Source organism: Gadus morhua, chromosome 6, assembly GCF_902167405.1.
Source record: "Gadus morhua chromosome 6, gadMor3.0, whole genome shotgun sequence".
NCBI lineage: Eukaryota > Metazoa > Chordata > Actinopteri > Gadiformes > Gadidae > Gadus > Gadus morhua.
Genome location: NC_044053.1, coordinates 2,961,034 through 2,981,365, shown reverse-complemented (window position 1 = coordinate 2,981,365; position 20,332 = coordinate 2,961,034). Strand labels below are relative to the sequence as shown.

Below are 20,332 nucleotides of genomic sequence, written 5' to 3'. Positions count from 1 at the left end.
CTTCACCTCCTCCTCCTCCCCGTCCTCTTCCTCCAGCTCCTCCTTCCCCCCCCTCCTCCTCCTCCTCTCCCTCCGCCTCCTCCTCCCCCTCCTCCTCCTCCTCCTCCTCCCACTCCCCCTCCTCTTCCTCCTCCCCCTCCTCTTCCTCCTCCCCCTCCTCCTCCCCCTCCTCCTCTTCCTCCTCCCCCTCCTCCCCCTCTGAAGGTAGCAGAGTGAGGAGGCGGAGTCGATAAAATCAGCTCATAAACCCTCAACCTTGGCTTCACAGGAGCCTTGTCGGGAAATGTGCCGGGTTAAATTAATCTGTTTAATGGATCTGTATTGGAGGCTTGGCCGTGGGTGGAGGTGCTGGTGGTGATGGTGGTGCTGGTGCTGGTGCTGGTGGTGGGGGGGAGGTCTTAAGGATGGGGGTCCGACCCTGTGATGGATGGGGTTGTTTGTTTCACTGAGGCCGAGGGAAACTGGACAGCAGATGAAATTGGATATGCTGCCAGGCTGTTTGTTCCATCAGATCTGTTGTTTCAGGAGGAGGAGGTGTGTGTGTGTGTGTGTGTGTGTGTGTGTGTGTGTGTGTGTGTGTGTGTGTGTGTGTGTGTGTGTGTGTGTGTGTGTGTGTGAAAGAGAGGGTGGGAGAGAGAGAGAGAGAGAGAGAGAGAGAGAGAGAGAGAGAGAGAGAGAGAAAGAGTGTGCGTGCGTAGGTGTGTGTGTTTGTATGGGGGGGTGACAGGAAGAGGGCTTGGTGACATCATCAAAAAGCCCCAGTGCAGGGGCGGGGGGGGGGTCGAGGGGGGTGGGAGGAGCCATCCTCTCTGCTCCGTCTGGGAGTTCATCATGGAGGAGGCATCGACGTCGCGCTACTGTGACTCTGACTTCAGCCGTTGTTTGTTTTGGGTCGCTCCTGTGCGAGCATCATGTGGCAAATAGGGTTATATCGTTTAATATGATAATGACTTTTGGATCAAGGAGGTAGGGAGGTGGGAGAATTTATCCAACTGATAGTTAGAATTACTGTAGTTATGATAGGTTTGTAAATCATACTATTTTAATTTGAGGAATAGTGATTCCTGAATTTGCAATTTGGGATTAATAAATCATATTTTCCCTTACCAATAATACTTCTACCTCAGTCACAAACAGCAGATCTTCCCTGAATTCTGTAAGTTCTACTTCTACAGCCTGAGCTCATAGTGATAATTAGTCAGTAAGAGATTGAACTTTATTGACATTTAGCCCACGCTTTTATCCAAAGCGACCTCGCCAGTTCACCCAGACATTCACACACCGACGGGGGTGTCGGCCACGCAGGGCGACAGCCGGACCCTCAGGGGCAGTCAGGGTGAGGCGTCTCGCTCCTGGACTCCTCAACAATCAGCTAGGAAGAGCCGGGGATCAAACCAGCACCCTTACGGCTATAAGTCCACCCGCTCCGCCTCCTCAGCTGAGCCGTCGCAGGCAGCCCAGAGATCCGCTCTAGAGGGGTCTCAGCCGTCCGCCGTGCCTTCAGCAGCGGGCCCCCGGTAACGAGGGCCCCGGAGCAGAGTGGAGGATTAATGGGGGCCCCGGGTGATCCCAAACAGAAGGGTCTTTAATTGGCCTCCCGTCTCTCGCTGTCCTCGCTGTCCTGCGCCCGCTGAGCCCCCCAGCGGGCGCGGGGCGCGGAGCGCGGTGTCTGTCGGGTTCCTGAGCGGCTCGAACACGGACCCCTTCCCCACGGAGCGACGGGTCGCTATGGTAACGGGGAGGAGGGTCAGAGGGGTCGTTATGGTAACGGGGAGGAGGGTCCGAGGGGTCGCTATGGTAACGGGGAGGAGGGTCTGAGAAGGGTCGTTATGGTAACGGGGAGGAGGGTCCGACGGGTCGCTATGGTAACGGGGAGGAGGGTCCGAGAGGGGTCACTATGGTAACGGGGAGGAGGGTCCGAGGGGTCGCTATGGTAACGGGGAGGAGGGTCTGAGAGGGGTCGTTATGGTAACAGGGAGGAGGGTCCGAGGGGTCGCAATGGTATCGGGGAGGAGGGTCAGAGGGGTCGCTATGGTAACGGGGAGGAAGGGTCCGAGGGGTCACTATGGTAACGGGGAGGAGGGTCCGAGGGGTCGCTATGGTAACGGAGAGGAGGGTCCGAGAGATAAGTGCAGAAGTTGAGCGACACACTATTGCACCTTCCTAACCCTTCCATGGGAAGCATGGTGTGTTTTCATGTTGAAGTCTGGCACAGTCCACTCCATCACAGGTAGGGCCGTAGACAGGGTTTGGAAAATAGTGAGGTTGAGTTGTTGGGGGGGGGGGGGGGGGGGGGGGGGGTTGCCCCTAGTACAAAGCGAATCTCTCCTTCTGCCTTTTCTATATTGCTGCCTTCATTGCTGGTGTATTTTTTGCGTGTGATTCTGTGATGGCTCTCAGGCTCTCTAATTCCAGCTGACCACCGCTATCTTTGAGTCTGAGTTACTCTCGCCTGCCAAAGTGCAGCATTGTTGTTTTCATCGGCGATTGCGGTCTATTGAATGAGGAGAGAGACACAGAAAGCTGCCGCCACACGTTCAAAAGGACAGGATCTAAAAGGCGCCCCATCCATTAACCCGGCACAGGAAGACAACTGATCCTGAGAGGGTTTCCCATCCGAGGGGTCTGTCAGCTCAGGACCTAGCACACAGTGCTAACAGGAAGCTGTTCTGTGTGGGCTCTGAGGGGTCTGTCAGCTCAGGACCTAGCACACAGTGCTAACAGGAAGCTGTTCTGTGTGGGCTCTGAGGGGTCTGTCAGCTCAGGGCCTAGCACACAGTGCTAACAGGAAGCTGTTCTGTGTGGGCTCTGAGGGGTCTGTCAGCTCAGGACCTAGCACACAGAGCTAACAGGAAGCTGTTCTGTGTGGGCTCTGAGGGGTCTGTCAGCTCAGGACCTAGCACACAGTGCTAACAGGAAGCTGTTCTGTGTGGGCTCTGAGGGGTCTGTCAGCTCAGGACCTAGCACACAGTGCTAACAGGAAGCTGTTCTGTGTGGGCTCTGAGGGGTCTGTCAGCTCAGGACCTAGCACACAGTGCTAACAGGAAGCTGTTCTGTGTGGGCTCTGAGGGGTCTGTTAGCTCAGGACCTAGCACACAGTGCTAACAGGAAGCTGTTCTGTGTGGGCTCTGAGGGGTCTGTCAGCTCAGGACCTAGCACAGAGTGCTAACAGGAAGCTGTTCTGTGTGGGCTCTGTGGGGTCTGTTAGCTCAGGACCTAGCACACAGTGCTAACAGGAAGCTGTTCTGTGTGGGCTCTGAGGGGTCTGTCAGCTCAGGACCTAGCACACAGAGCTAACAGGAAGCTGTTCTGTGTGGGCTCTGAGGGGTCTGTCAGCTCAGGACCTAGCACACAGAGCTAACAGGAAGCTGTTCTGTGTGGGCTCTGAGGGGTCTGTCAGCTCAGGACCTAGCACACAGTGCTAACAGGAAGCTGTTCTGTGTGGGCTCTGAGGGGTCTGTCAGCTCAGGACCTAGCACAGAGTGCTAACAGGAAGCTGTTCTGTGTGGGCTCTGAGGGGTCTGTCAGCTCAGGGCCTAGCACAGAGTGCTAACAGGAAGCTGTTCTGTGTGGGCTCTGAGGGGTCTGTCAGCTCAGGACCTAGCACACAGTGCTAACAGGAAGCTGTTCTGTGTGGGCTCTGAGGGGTCTGTCAGCTCAGGACCTAGCACACAGTGCTAACAGGAAGCTGTTCTGTGTGGGCTCTGAGGGGTCTGTCAGCTCAGGACCTAGCACACAGTGCTAACAGGAAGCTGTTCTGTGTGGGCTCTGAGGGGTCTGTCAGCTCAGGACCTAGCACACAGTGCTAACAGGAAGCTGTTCTGTGTGGGCTCTGAGGGGTCTGTCAGCTCAGGGCCTAGCACAGAGTGCTAACAGGAAGCTGTTCTGTGTGGGCTCTGAGGGGTCTGTCAGCTCAGGACCTAGCACAGAGTGCTAACAGGAAGCTGTTCTGTGTGGGCTCTGAGGGGTCTGTTAGCTCAGGGCCTAGCACAGAGTGCTAACAGGAAGCTGTTCTGTGTGGGCTCTGAGGGGTCTGTTAGCTCAGGGCCTAGCACAGAGTGCTAACAGGAAGCTGTTCTGTGTGGGCTCTGTGGGGTCGTATGTAAGTTTTGACCCCCAGGCAGCAACTCTCGGGGGTGAGGTGGTCCCAGCACGATGCGTTGGAACTGCCTGAGAACCAACCCACCCCGAGTGCCAGTGATGTAAAACAGTTGTTCTGTCATGTGTGTGTGTGTGTGTGTGTGTGTGTGTGTGTGTGTGTGTGTGTGTGTGTGTGTGTGTGTGTGTGTGTGTGTGTGTGTGTGTGTGGACTGCCATCCAATCAAGTCCAAGTTCAGTTATCATACGTACAGCAGAAGATGTCAACCTACAGAGAAATGCTTTGTTTTTTAGGTCCGCTCAACAATGTTAAAAAGGAGAAAGAGGAAGGGGATAGAGAGATAACAAGATAGAGAGAGAACAATTGCAAATAAACTTAAAGGATATATATATATATATATATATATATATATACATATACATCATGCCTGCATGAGTAGTTTTGTGCATAAATGAAAAGTAGTGTCAAGTGTGTGCGCGTGTGTGTGTGTGTGTGTGTGTGTGTGTGTGTGTGTGTGTGTGTGTGTGTGTGTGTGTGTGTGTGTGTGTGTGTGTGTGTGTGTGTGTGTGTGTGTGTTCGTTCTCATTGTCTGCCTGTGATTGTGCGTTTCTGTGAGTTATTACGGCAGTTAATATGAGTAGTGTGTGTGTGTCTGTGAGTGTGTTTGTGTGTGTGATTGTGTGTGTGAGTGTGTGTGTGAGCGCTGATTGGGTGAATATTTATGTGCTGGACCAGGGGGAGAGCTGCTGCTGCTGTCGGGGGCAACAGAGGAAGTGATGTCATCAGGAGGCAGTTCCTGTCTGACAGTCCAAGGAAAGGTCAGCGCACGGGAGGCAGGTCCCCACGTGCACATGTTGTTTGAGTGTGTGTGTGTGTGTGTGTGTGTGTGTGTGTGTGTGTGTGTGTGTGTGTGTGTGTGTGTGTGTGTGTGTGTGTGTGTGTGTGTGTGTGTGTGTGTGTGTGTGTGTCTCTGTCTCTGTTTGTCCTGGTGTCTGTGTGGGTGTGTGTGTATATGTGTGTTTGTTCGCACGTGTGTGAGTGTGTGTGTGTGTGTGTGTGTGAGTTTGTGTGTGTCTGATTGTCCTGGTGTCTGTGTATGTGTTTTTGTGTGTGTGTGGGGGGGGGGGGGTTGTGTGTGTGTGTGTGTGTGTGTGTGTGTGTCTCTGTTTGTCCTGGTGTGTGTGTGTGTGTGTGTGTGTGTGTGTGTGTGTGTGTGTGTGTGTGTGTGTGTGTGTGTGTGTGTGTGTGTGTGTGTGTGTGTGTGTGTGTGTGTGGTCTGATGTCGCGCGGTGCACCATGAACATGAACGTGAATGTGGACGCGTCCTCACATCCTGCCAGCTCACCATCTGCGGCACTGAGACTCCCCACCCTGACTAATTAATCACACAGCTAATTAGCCAATCAGATCGGCCTTCAATGAATTAACACAAGACAATATACTGCACAAACTACTTCAATGCCAACAGGGATGATAATGCACTGCTCTCTTAACATTTTGTAGCGCTAAAGTTTATAATACCAATATCAAATAAAACTAATCTGGAAGACTTTATGATAAGGGAACATCAGTTAACCATCATTTACATTAGTTAATGCAGTCGTAAGCATGAACTAACAGGCAGGGGCGGACTGGGACAAAAAATCGGCCCGGGCATTTTGAACCAGACCGGCCCACTAAATTCGATAACACACCTTTTCAGTCTTTTCGGTCTCTCGAATGTCTACACCAACCAGGCTTTTAGCTAGCAGGGCGTCTGCCCTATAGTCTACTAAAAAATAAGAAGAAATGGGATGCCCTACTTTTAGGCAGGACGGCCTAAAGACGCCCTATTTTTCTCCCGTTTTACCTGTTAACTTCGCTGAATGGGATCAAAATTCACCGTTTCAGTCGCTTCAGTGCTTAGCGAAGTCTAGAATCATACATATGCCCTGCCAATTAGAAAATAGCATTGCTGTATTCCCGCTACAACAACGTTACATCATGATTCCAACGAAACATTGATTCACGGGCTCGCAGAAGCTACAGAAGACAGCTGTCTCACCGCACGTCACTGAACCTACTACTTTATGAGTTCAACCAGAGTTTGTGTGTTAAGGTGGTGGTCTTAATTAATCTAAATTCAATACAATACAATATACATCATACACTTTAAAGTTGTGTAGAAAGTTGCTTCTTTTTGTCAAAGTTGTTACTTGAATTTTGTACCTTGTTACCTAGTTTCAGTTACACTCACTGTTATTATGTATTAAATTACTAAACATATAAATAAATCAGTGTAATTGCAATATTACCTAAAAACGATCAACGATCAAAACGATCGTAGCTAAAAGCCTGACTCCAACTGTGCAACTATTTTCCACATACCTCTTAAGCCATGCAATGAGTTAATAGCAATCAGTGAGAGTGGACGCATTATACACTTCCAAAAGGTGTTATTTATTAACAAAAAAAGTATACTCCACGTCCATCACAGTAATGGGTAGAGTTCATCCGACTGGGTGTGTACCTGCGTTTAATAGAAGAGAGAGACAAAAAATAGAAGACAAAGACAAAGAATAGAAAAGAGAATAAATGATGGATCAGATGTTACTCTACTGTATCAAGAGTAGTACCCACTAAATTGTGAACTGAATTCATTTTTTGTGGTGGAGGTGGTGTGGTTCCCGCCGCATCTTGCAGCACTTCGCACGCCAGTGCTACCACTGTTTTCACGTCTTCATAAATGAACATCATAACATCATCATACAGTACACCATGGCACATAAATGACACCACCCTATCCTGGGCGGTGGGCTGTCGGACTAATGACTTTCTTGTTGTCGGAGTATAGGGCTATCATAATTCGGTATCTGGACCGCGCACCAATGGGCTAACGGGCTAGCCCACCACTCAAACACACAACATTAGAGTGTAGGCTAACGGCTGGCTGTTTCAGAGTAGAGTAGGCTGAGGGCTAGCAACAGCTACAGACTTGTCTTGTATTTACAATGCAAACGAACTTGGCCATAGAACATAGGTCCTAAGTCAAACATATTTTAGAGACGTTTTAATTCATGATCAGTAAGCTTACCGTAGGTCGTTGTATCGTATCGCCACCAGCATCACGGGCCTCATGGGTTGAGCGCATGCGTAGAACTGGGTGCCGCGTTGCGTGTATGTATGCAAATCCAAATTCTCTACCTCAATCCGCACAGTTGAGAACACTTCGGCTGTGTAAGAACCAATTTAGAGGTGTTTATTAATAAGGTGGAGATCTTTTCTTACTTTGGACTTCCGAAGTCTGTAAAACACATATTAGAAGACACTACGAAAAATCGAAAAATAGTCACCATGAGTGTGAAGACCGATTGCGAGTAGCAGTATAAAACTCAGTCAGTCAGTCAGTCAGTCAATCAGTCAGTCAGTGCGATTAAGATAGGTATAGCTCTTGGAGAAAATTATGCTTGTGCCGCTGTGTTAATCATTTCGGCTGATGCGATGATGGGCCGGTACATGATAGTGATGGGCCGGTAAGATTTTATTTTCGGCCATCGGCCCACCGGGGATGTCCCCGGTATTCCCGATGGCCAGTCCGCCCCTGCTAACAGGCTATAGATGGCTTTTAGTTCAAACCGATACACAAACAAACTCTGCACTTAATATGGTTGCATAACACACACACACACACACACACACACACACACACACACACACACACACACACACACACACACACACACACACACACACACACACACACACACACACACACACACACACACACACACACCTAATCTAATCTAACCCTAAAACCATTAAAAGTTAAGATGAACAGCTAAAACCATAACAGGCTTAAACTGAAGAGTTTCAGCCAAAGAGCTTAATCCCAAACAAGCCATATCTAAAAGGCTTAAATCCCTGAAGAGTGAGCTGGCTCCCTAACGAGACCCATAACGACGGAGCCGCAGACAGCGGGGGAAGCGGCCGTGAAGGCTGTGTTTGGCAGGAAATACCTACAGATCTGATACCATGCATGACGTTTCCATAAAAGGCAGCAGCCTCTTAACCTCGGTTAATAAATATCCCGTGGTGCACAGACGTCAGTCCGTGTGGGAACAGGAGAGGGCTGCTCGTTGGAGGTAATTGAAGCTGCGTCTGATTGTTTGTGTTCGTTACTGATTAGCCTTCAGAGAGCCGCTGCCCACCCACCCAGCGGGGGCCTCGCACTCACACACGCAGACCACGACACGGGCCGGACGCCGCCACAACAACTGGAAGACCCCCGGGACCCGCAAGACCACCTGCAAGACCACCTGCAAGACCACCTGCAAGACCACCTGCAAGACCTCTACGACCTGCAAGACCCCTAGGACGATTAAGACCCAGGCCAGGACCCTGCAAGACCCCTAGGACCATTAAGACCCCTAGGACGATTAAGACCCAGGGCAGGACCCTGCAAGACCCCTAGGACCATTAAGACCCAGGCCAGGACCCTGCAAGACCCCTAGGACCATTAAGACCCAGGCCAGGACCCTGCAAGACCCCTAGGACTCGCAAGACCAAGGACCCGCAAGTCCCCTAAGAACTACAAGACCCCTGAGCCCTGAAAGACCCCCAGACCCTGCAGCTTGGAGGTCCTTGCGTGATGCTGAACTGCTATATTAATTTGTTTTGAACAAAGATGCTTCATTACACTTTGATATTACCTCATATTTCAACAGCCCCGAGCTGCGACGAAGAACATGCCGTTATTTGACGAGCTCTCATTAAGTCATCCATCTGTTGATCCTCCGCAATAACCAACATATCCTCATTAACAATCCCACAGCATGACGGTGATATAAGATCACCTGGTAGGTTGACAAACACTGAAACATTGAATTCCTTCAAAGGTTTGGAATAAACGCTACAGCCTCAGGCAAGGTTGAACTGGCAGATTTTTATTTATCTATTTCTATTCATAATTGATCTATTAATTCACGTTGCCACTGTTCCAGTATGGGCACTGTAGGCGCTCGCTTATAGCGTGTCTGCGTCACCTCGTCAACTCGTCAACTCGTCACCTCGTCTAATCACGTTGTCCCAACATATCGGGATATAAGACAAAGAGCTTTGTGGGAAACTAATTAGTACCGCAGAAACACACGTGTGTGTGTGTGTGTGTGTGTGTGTGTGTGTGTGTGTGTGTGTGTGTGTGTGTGTGTGTGTGTGTGTGTGTGTGTGTGTGTGTGTGTGTGTGTGTGTGTGTGTGTGTGTGTGTGTGTGTGTAGGCAGTGGGCAAATCTGTGCGTGTGCCTTTGTCTGCGTGTGTGTGTCTCTGTACTGGCACATTGACGTGACTCCATCTTGTATTAAATAGAATAATCCGGTAAACTGTGAAAGATATATTATGCAGCAGAAGCAGCCTGTGACAGCCAGTAACAGGGTAATTGTATTCCACTAAATCCTCAATGTTCCCTTACAGCGAGGCAGACACGAGGGCAACCAATCAGTCAGGTTGAAATGACGTTAGATGGAAAGACATCACTCCTGATTGTGTGTAGTGTGTGCGTGTGCGTGTGCGTGCGTGCATGCGTGCGTGCGTGCTTCAGTGCGTACATCCGTGCGTGCCTAAGTGTGTGTGTGTGCCTGTGTGAGTACTTGTGTGCTTTCGTTAGGTCTCATATATTGCAGATTTATTTTGTGAACATGAATCAGACAACATCAGACTGTGCAAACACGGGTATTGACCACCAAGCATGGGTTGGATGAATTCGATAGATCAAATAGTGCTTTGTACTTTTGGTCCAGAATGTAGAATCCAGTCCAACCAGCAGTGAACTGAATGCCACCCTCTCCCTCTCCCTTTCCAACGACTTGCAAAAAGGCAGCATTATTTTTCTACCGCACCGACGTCGCTTCAGCTCGTCGTTGTAGTAGAGCTGTTCTACTTCGATGCAGCCCAACAGTAAAACTGTTTGTTCCAGAAGACAAACAAACACTCCATAGTTCGATTCTTTACGGAACTGACTCTTACGTTTCAACATAGTGAATTTATACTTTCAACAGGGAGTGACTCAGAGCCTGCTCTTCTCAGAACGGTCCCCGAGAATCAACGACAGTGGTGTTTAATTATAAATCACCACTAAAGTTATTAATGAAGAAGGTTTATATATAAAGGTCAGAGTCCCCCAATGTGACTCAGAGTCACCTTTATATGTAAACCCTCTACATGAATTCTTATTTATGTGGAATAGAGGCAAGATTGTGATCATACCTTCTGTATATGTATAGTTCATCATAATGATGTTTCCTTTAAATATACAGTTCATTTCTCCTCTCTCCCTCTCTCCCTCTCTCCCTCCCTCTCCCTCTCCCCCTCTCTCCTTCCTTCGTTCTTCCATAGTTCACCACTATGCACTCATATCGGTGAACTACATTCACTGACCTGTAATTATCGCTATCTTACCTATTATCGCTATGTGCACAATTGATCTCAATAGCAGCCAGCGCTACGAGCCGATGTTTACCTGCTCCTGTGGGATCCTGTGAATACAGGTTGCTTTTGAAAACAGCACAGTTGTAGCGCAACGGTTTTGCTTGGATCCCTCCCTTCTCAGAAAGAGGGATAATCTTGAGAATCCTTTGAGACTGTACCCGTGATTAAGGGCTATACAAATAAAATTGAATTGAATTGAATTTAAAAATAATTGAATACCCTACTTCTACTTATACATCATCATACAGGGAAACAAACAACCTCAAAAACATAAGTCTCCAAAACATGGACGTATTAAAGAAGTCATCCATGTATTCCTCCAATCTGCAAACTGCCATTCGCTACACTATTTTTCACCTGGATTTCAAAGTGAAAATCTATCATAATTTAATCCTCTCAATACATAGGATATGTAGGGGAATGGACAGAGCATAAGCTTGTCTTCACTGGCTCTATAGAGCTTGTCTGAAAGAGGGTTGCGCTTGTAGAACACTGATAGGATGACGCCACGGTGGGTGGGTGCGTGGAGCTCAGATTGGCTAGGAGTCCATTTTGATGCCTGCGTCCAAGAGAATGTTTAGCTTCTGGGACACTCATAGCCCAAAACCTATTTTTTAAAGATGGGCTACTGCAACAAACATGCCGGTTCAAAATGGACGCCTCTGTGGCAGAGAACCCTCTCCCTGTGTCGAATTAAAAGGGCTCAAACTAAGGTAACGCAAGCACAGGGATTCATATTCTCATGGGATTATGCACTGATTAAAACATGCTTAAGAATATTATATTCAATTACTCCCGGGTCTCGCCCGCTGATTCAATCTAAAATGTACACACTCTACCTTTAATGCCAGATCGGGTTATTTTTACGATCTATTTCCGTGTTGCTCATGAAAAGTGAAAGCCATGATACACAGTCGTACTTCCTGCTCTCTGGAATATAGACTCTCAGGTTTCTGCCCATCGATCGCTTTAAGTGACAAGCTATTTTAATCCGGGATAAACCCAGGAGCCCAATCTCCACGTATTATGTTGATCAATCAATACCTCGCTAAACCTCTGATGTTTCTCCTGTTTTCTCTCAGCCGTAGTCCGGCTGGGGAGCTGATAATCAGCAGATGGCGAATATTGATCCCCCAGAACTAGACTTCTGATTTCTGAAGCAGTTAACAGCTCTCCGTTTATTGCCTGTTTCAACCTTAGTCAGTAAATCTATAAAATAATAAATTAATCAACCAATCAATGGAGAGGTACGAATCTACAGGGAGTGAGTATTGGAAGGTATGTTAAGGTGGGATGAGTTTCTGTCCAGGAACTAAGCACACAAACACGACTGTGTTGCATTCCCACGAAGAACGATGGGGAATAAAAGGGAAGTGCATAAAAGATATGATTGATGAACTGGCTGAAAGCAAAAGGAGATATGAAGTATAGTTTATGTTCACTGGTCAGTCGGAGAAACGAGGAACCGCAAACATTGAGGAGAAAGAGATTCTGCATGTTTAACTAAACTAACTAATTAGGGTTGTAATCATACCAACGAAAACACACGTGCACACACACACACGCGCACACACACAAGGCCTACAGCACGCACACATACACACACACAGGCCTACAGTACACATGCACACACAATAATGTGGGTATTACTATTTGTACAACTACACACAGAAACACGCTTGAACACACACAGGCACATTTGCACATGTGCAGACAAAAAAAACACAAACACACACACACACAAAGTGCAAAGACACACAAACACATATACACACAATCAGTCCACAAACGTGCCTCGAAACATACAAAGTAACTATGATACATACAAACTATAACCCATACAAACAACACAAACTCGACACACACACACTCACAGAATACACACACACAAACAACACGCAAATGCATGTGTAGAAACCTTCACAAACTCCCAAACGAGGTCCAGGAATACATTGAGTTGTTGCCAAAGAGATGTCAGATTTATGCTGATTTCATGTGGGAAAAATGTCAAAGTAAAGCTCAAAATGTACGAAGTAATAACAGCAGTATTTTGCCAGCCGCCATTAGGGAACAGGTTACCTCATACATGAACTATGTTCTGTACTCTCTGTACATGGTGAGGAGGGATTTAGAGTATTACACAAAGCAACAACACATTGGAAACAGATGACAGTTGTGTTAGAATACTGTGTCATGAGGGGGAGATGAAATGGAGAGGAAGACCATTATTATCTCCCAGCACACAGCAGCACACGGAGTCCAGGAAACGTTGACGTTCCGTCCGGCGAGAGGGGCCAGATCAGAATCACACATGTTCAATCACAAAGCGCCTCTGGTCGGTCGCACTCAGCCGGCCTGCAGGAGATACACTAAGCCTGTCCACTGCTTACCGCGATTACATCGAGCGATCAGGAAGATGGTGATGTCGCCTTCGTTGATTCTAAATGCCGATTACTGCATTCACACTCCAACCGCGGTTGGAGTGTGAATGCAGTAATCGGCGTTTAGAGTCACCGGCGGCAACAACATCATCACCATCCTGATTGCAGGGAGCCAACAGAGATGGTCGCCTTGCTCAGGAGGTAACTCAACACCTTAGTAGCCAAGCGGAGGAGCTTCTAACCAGCAACCCCTTCGATTCCTCGACTACCTCCCCCACCTCTTTGGCTTCTGCCACCCATCCCTCACATCCCGAGACGAGGGGGAAACAAAGAGAGGGGACCGAAGAGGGCGCCCAGACCGGACCCAGACGGACTCACCCCTCCCGGTCTGCTGGATGTCCGGGATGATGTCCGAGTAGTTGACGGGCAGCAGCTTCTCGTTGAACACGCGGTCCACCCTGGTGATGTTGGCCTTCCCCAGCTCCTCGAAGATCCCCTCCATGGCGAAGTAGCACGGCCGGTCGTCCACCTTCTGGTCGTGGAACAGCAGCAGCACCTGCTCCAGCCACTTGAAGCGCTCGCAGACGCGCAGCGCGAAGCGGCCCAGCTTCTTGTGCGTGGGGCCCGTGTTGGTGACCGAATGGTAGATGCTCTTGTTGAAGCTGACGGCGGGAGCGCCGGCCGTCACCAGGGGGACGTCCCAGTGGGCGGTGAACAGGCCCACGGGGGAGGCGGTGTAGGAGCAGCCCGGCCCGATGAAGGCCCAGGGGTCGTGCAGCATCTTGAGGTCCACGGCCATGAGCGGCGCCATGGTCTCGGAGCAGACGCCGTCGCCGTTCTGGCTGCCCCTGAAGAAGTACTGCAGGTGGTGGTGCGGCAGCAGGGAGGGGTCGGCGTTGACCGCCCGCACGGCGCGCTCCACGGCGGGGCCGATGCGGGGCCAGGCCCAGGGGTAGGCCGTGTTGTTCTGGGGCAGGATGATGGCCAGGGTGACGTTCTGCAGCGGCCGGGGCGTCTCGCCGCCGCGGGCCCCCGGGGGCCCCAGCAGCAGGAGGAGCAGGGAGGTCGCCAGGAGCAGCATGAGGCCGGGGCAGGACGTCCAATGGGGCCCGTGTTCGTCAGAGCAGGTCGAACAGGTCCGCCGAGGTTCACAGGAGTACGGCCTTTACGTGGACACACACACACACACACGGACACACACACAGACACACAATGGACACAAGGGAAACGGCACTGAGGTTTAAGTCAACATAGCACGCCAAGATACACACACAAACGCACACACACTAGAAGAACAGCACGTTCAAATGGTGGCACGGCCTCCACCCCAACCCCTTCTGCGTCACACGTTTGGCCGCTGGCCGCTGATATGACGTCGCACACGTCTGGAGACAGAGACAGGCCTTCCTTCGTCATGGACTAATTCACTGCATCAATATTGTCCACATCGGACCTGAGAGCCGCTCAGCAGCACTGGTGCGTGATGGCGGTCGTGGGAAGAACCCTCCCTCACAGCCAGGAAACATGGTCTTCTCAGACCACCGCGATATAATGTCTTTATTATGGGTTAGTGTTTTTGTTACGTGGTAATGTCTTTATCGTCGCAATAGTGGCGTGTGTGTGTTGCTGCAGTTCACATTGAATCAATGATGTTCCCTGCCTTGTAATTCAGTGTATTCTGTGATACGTTGCTTTACAGAATAACATTTGAAGATGTGTTTGTCATTCAAAGGGTATTATTCTTAACACCTGGTAGTGAGTGCACACTGCGGGGTAAAGATGGTCACACGTCACACTTTGTGGTTTGTTGTTGTGACTGTGAGATGGTGCTGATCATAATGTCAGTGGCATCTTTTTACTGAATAAAAAATAGTTGTGAATATTTAACGTGAACGTTTGTACTAAACTCACTCCAATGCCTTCATCTCAAGATGAAGGATAATTCCCTCGCAAAGTAATTCATTCAACCCTAAACACTAGTTTGAGGCAGTTTGAGGTTAGAGGGAGTAATCCCTCAGTAGAGGGATTGTCTGCATAAAGACCTCAGTAGTGAGTTGAGTTCTTCGAAGACCTACCTCAGTAGTTGATTGGTCTTCATAAACCCTACCTCAGTAGTGGATTGGTCTTCATAAACCCTACCTCAGTAGTGAGTTGGTCTTCATAAACTCTACCTCAGTAGTGGGATGGTCTTCATAAACTCTACCTCAGTAGTGAGTTGGTCTTCATAAACCCTACCTCAGTAGTGAGATGGTCTTCATAAACCCTACCTCAGTAGAGGGTTGGTCTTCAAACCCTATCTGGGTAGTGGTCTTCATAAACCCTACCTCGGTAGTGGGTTAAGGTCTTCATAAACCCTACCTCAGTAGTGTGTCGGGGTCTCCTACCTCAGTAGTGTGATTGGGTCTTCAGGTGGTCGGTCTGATCCATGGCCCGTGCTCGAGCGCTTGGACCCCAGCTCTAGCTGCTGAGCGCGTGCAGGACAACATAGCCGCGAGACGCCGCGCGGAGGTCCTCACCTTTCATACAAGTTGGCCTGGATCAGTCAAATGGAAGTTTCAAACCTCTTGAGATCATACACTGAGACGCGACGCCAGGGACGTCGCGTTCCCACTCATTAAATAACCTGTGAACGCGTTGATGTAAGCGGGTCTCCCTGACCAGCCTGGTTAATGTGACTCCGCAGACCGGGTCGCTATACCGAGGAACACCTCAGGGACCGACATGTGCCGACTAACTCACGCAATAGTTCACTAATCATTCATTATCCACAGTTGCGAGATTAAAGGACTGAGGTTTATCCGCTGGGACTCCAACTGATAACGATTCCGGACGTCCGAGAAAGTCGAGAAGAAAGAAATAAAGTCCAATGTTTACGGTCCAATATATATTGTTTTTTTCCGAACAATTTAGTCATAATGTAATTAAAACGCGTTGCCGTTGACTGCTGCTGTTCAGTCAGTGTCCTCACAGAGAGAGAGCTCCGAGCTTAGAGGACCAGCATAGAGGAGGACCTCTCTCCCTTTGCCCTACCACTGTAGTCTCTCTCTCTCTCTCTCTCTCTCTCTCTCTCTCTCTCTCTCTCTCTCTCTCTCTCTCTCTCTCTCTCTCTCTCTCTCTCTCTCTCTCTCTCTCTCTCTCTCTCTCTCCCCTCTCTCTCTCTCCTGTGTGTGTTTCTGTAAGTGAGAGGCGAGATTGATTTTTTCCGGATGTGTGTCTGAAAGGCACATAATGGCATTGTGTTTGCGTGCGCGAGTGTTTGTGCACGCGCGTGTCCGTCCGTGCTTGTGTACGTGCACGCGCGTGCGTTCACTTAACTGGCCGAGAGCAGAAGAGAGCCAGGTCTCCTTTCACTGGGAGGATAGGGGGAGGAAGGACGAAGGAAGGAGAGGGAGGGAGGGAGGGAGAGAGAGGGGGAGAGAGAGAGAGAGAGAGAGAGAGAGAGAGAGAGAGAGAGAGAGAGAGAGAGAGAGAGAGAGAGAGAGAGAGAGAGAGAGAGAGAGAGAGAGAGAGAGAGAGAGAGAGAGAAGGAGAGGGGGGAGCGAGAGAAGGAGAGGGGGAGAGAGAGAGAGAGAGAGAGAGAGAGAAAGAGAGAGAGAGAGAGAGAGAGAGAGAGAGAGAGAGAGAGAGAGAGAGAGAGAGAGAGAGAGAGAGAGAGAGAGAGAGAGAGAGAGAGGGGAGAAAGAGAAACTAAGGGGTATTTATGGCCCTCTTGACGATTCTGTTTAACATGTAAACAACAGCATAAATTACTAGCTTGACGTGAACATATTGGAACAATATGTTGCTTACTGCGTGACCGAATGGTGTGCAGAGAGAACACGTCCAGGCTGGGTTGAGGAGGTCAGCCCAGGTGACGCGCGTTCACATTGTTGTAGTCAACCAAAGTCGAGTTGTAAATATGTCTGAATATGACATTGAACATTCAGTGGTGTACAATAAATGTTTAACTTTTTTACATTCTTGATGGATATAGTAGTCAGACCTACATTTACACACCTGACTACAGAGCACATGATACATATTACTTACTATATGCACACTATAGTATACAATGTATAGTATACAGTATACTGTGTATTATTAACATGAGGGCATACTTTTACACGCCAGAATTCATAACACAAACACAACACACTGCACACTGGGACACACAACACAAACACAACACACTGGGATGCACAACATGAACAGAACACAATACACACCACACATGGCTGTGTCCTGCCACTCCCAGGTGGAGGCGTCATAAAGCCTATCTGGCGTGGATCGCTAGGTGAGAGTGTGTCTGCCGTTCAGCTGAGCAAACAGCCTGTCCTTGTGTGTTATTGTCATCCGTGCAACCTCCCCTCGGGCCAGACGGGACCGCGGTCCTCCGTTCTTAGAAAGCGGTTCACAGATCAATAAAAGCCTCGTGAAGTCGCTCTTGTGTCGAGTGTCAGGAAGTGACGTAGTGAGTGCTCCGTCTGTTCCCCACCGAGCACCGCTAATGGAGTACTCCTCCCAGAGCTCAGACCACCAAGGGGTCTCAGGTACCCCCTGGTGGACCCACACCTCCGTCACCAGGCCCGTGGCACCTCAGGTTCCTGAGTCCTGATTGGGCCGTAGATGGGGTTCGGTGACGAGTCAGACGGCTCCAAGTCGACCCGCGACCATGGACCGAAATAAGCTGTTGGCCTCGGATCAGAGTCGCAGGCGCTCCTCCTCTCTGGGCCTGAGGTTGTGCAGAACACAGCAGCTCTCTCTAAAGGGCAACAGAACCAGGAAGAACATGTTCAAAAGGTCACCGGAGAGTAGTCTTCTGAGTGCCGGGGAAGCTTCTGAATCTGGCAGAGGCCTATCTCCCCCATCTCGCCACCAGTACCAGCCTGGACTGTTTCAGTCCTAGCCTGTAAACTGAAACATATTCAGGGTAGCCTCACAGGGTGTTGGGTTTAACTCCCAGGGGAGAGGTCCTGGGTTCGATCGTCAATCCCTGCAGCTGCCATGAGCAGCATGTGTTAAAAGAGTAAAATAGTATACGTTTAATTCCTAAATTTCTGGGCCCCCTATCACGATTCTCCAATCATCTTAAGCAACCCTTCACTTATTTTTGTTTATTCTTTCGGTCATTTGACGGTACAGTTTGCATCTTTACGTCCCTCTAGTTAAGTTTCCCAATGTTGGAATAGAGGTCCTGAACACAACGTGACTATCCACCCTTCCATTTCTCCGTCTGTCCATCTGTCTATCTGTTTGTCCGTCATGTGACCCTGCGTATGTCTGTGTATCAATCTCATCATTTACCAAACTATCTATCCCTCCATCTGTCAATCTCTGATGGAGGCACTCCAACCAGGTTTAATGATATTTAATTATTCAGTGCACATACATCTGAACAGTGAAGACAGCCTGTTCCCCCAGATGCAGCTCAGAAGAACGCACAGAATCTGTCCATTTAGATTACCATTAAGTAAATGTTAAGAATGTACCGAATATCCAAAAGGTACCAAATGTTAATTTGATAAATGTTTACAATGTACAAAATTGTTATTATCTACCAAATGTTAAGAATGCACAAAATGTTAGAAATTTACCAAATGTAATAAATCTTTACACTGTACAAAATGTTCATTAAATACCACATGTTAAGAATGCAGCAAATGTTAATAGTATACCAAGCAAGAATGTATCACATGTTCATATCTGTCAATGTTCATAGTTTACCAAACACAAAGAATGTATCACATGTTCATAACTGTCAATGTTTACCTAAGGCACGCCCCAATACACTTTTATGGAGCCAATTCTCAGAACGCATTCTAAGAAATGCATAATTCCAAATCTTGACCCTGACCCAAACTACGACAAACCCTTGCCCAGACAAACCAGACCTCTCTCTAACTCGAGTTTCGTAACACGTCCTGTTGACTATTAGCCCATCGACGGCTTGGCAGGAGGCAGCAGTGTGTGGGTCTGCTGTTGGTCACTGGTTTAATGAGAGAGAGAGAGAGAGAGAGAGAGAGAGAGAGAGAGAGAGAGAGAGAGAGAGAGAGAGAGAGAGAGAGAGAGAGAGAGAGAGAGAGAGAGAGAGAGAGAGAGAGAGAGGGGGGGGGGGGGGGGGGGGGGGGGGGAGAGAGAGAGAGAGAGAGAGAGAGAGAGAGAGAGAGAGAGAGAGAGAGAGAGAGAGAGAGAGAGAGAGAGAGAGAGAGAGAGAGAGAGAGAGAGAGAGGGAGAAACAGAGAGGGAGGGAGAGATCAGTCTGGCAGGACTTAGCCCCCAACAAATGATACACACTCCAGGAAGTCTCTGTTACCACCGAAAACAACACACTCACTACAACGCACACATCCACTAATCACACAAACACCACCAGCATACCACTGTGGGCAATTTAGGGATAGTCTCTTCGCTGTGTGGTTCTGCTTCCTAGACACTCTTAAAACGAGGCTAAAGGGATTGAACCCATCACCTTCACTCTCCCTTGCTCCCACCCCCTCATCCCCCTGCCTCGGTGATGAAGGGCAGGGGGTCTCCCGCCGACAGGTTGACCTTCTCAGCGAAGAGCAGAGGCTGTAGATATGACGGAAAGTCATGGGGAGTGTTAAAGACAGGAGCGAGCACGTCACTTCAGGTGCAGTATAACACCAAAAGAGTGCCGTCACACTCTTAGACACTTTTCTAACTGCCACTCAGAGCTCTTTACAGTTTTGCCTAACATTCACCCATTCATGCACACATTCACACACCGATGGCGGTGTCGACCACGCAAGGCGACAGCCAGCTCGTTCCACATCCAGAGCCCGGTTTTTCCGCGCCAACAAATCGGTTGCTGTTCCCACAAACAAATTTATTCCAGCTGATTCTGTTGCTGATTTCCTCCTGTAAGACTCCTGTGTACAGTCACCGACTGACATGGAGGTTGAATCCCGTGTTTATACCTTCCCCGTGGAGGCAGCCGAATTGGACAATCGGATATTAAATCAAGAACAATATTTTTTTTATTGGTTTTGTCCTGGTCGTGCTCCGGGGGGCTTTAACGGCCCCCGTCCGGGACAATGCGAAGAGACGCTCACGGCCTATCTGCCTCCCGTAATGCGATGTATTTCCAACTAAAGCAGGATATTGGGACAGAGCACTGAAGAGGTGATTGGATCATTCAGGATAGGAGGGTGATAGCGGACCTGTTGGTCAGGACCCAGATGGTATGAATCGTTGTGTTGTTATCCTTGTCAACCAGACCCGGTTATGGTCACAAAAAGTGAGGTAATACCTTTTGGGATTTTTCTGCATGCTTTGAAAATTCGGAAATAATAATAAATACCTCTTAAGGATTATATTCTAACTACAAGTAGCCTACAAAAAAAGTGAGCTAATACCTTTTTTGATTTTGTAGCGTGCTTTGAATTTCAGAAT

General features: G+C 49.0%; 1 protein-coding gene across 1 annotated transcript in view; it reads right to left on the bottom strand.

The window, feature by feature from the left end:
- Positions 1-15,988, bottom strand: part of LOC115545121 (atrial natriuretic peptide receptor 1) — a gene marked incomplete at its 3' end in the record, with an annotated part of 29,958 nt that extends 13,970 nt beyond the window's left edge. Inside the window, 2 exon segments of the mRNA XM_030357962.1 lie at positions 13,319-14,103; positions 15,325-15,988. Coding sequence (XP_030213822.1) covers positions 13,319-14,021 — 703 coding nt within the window.
- Between the last annotated feature and the right edge of the window lie 4,344 nt (positions 15,989-20,332).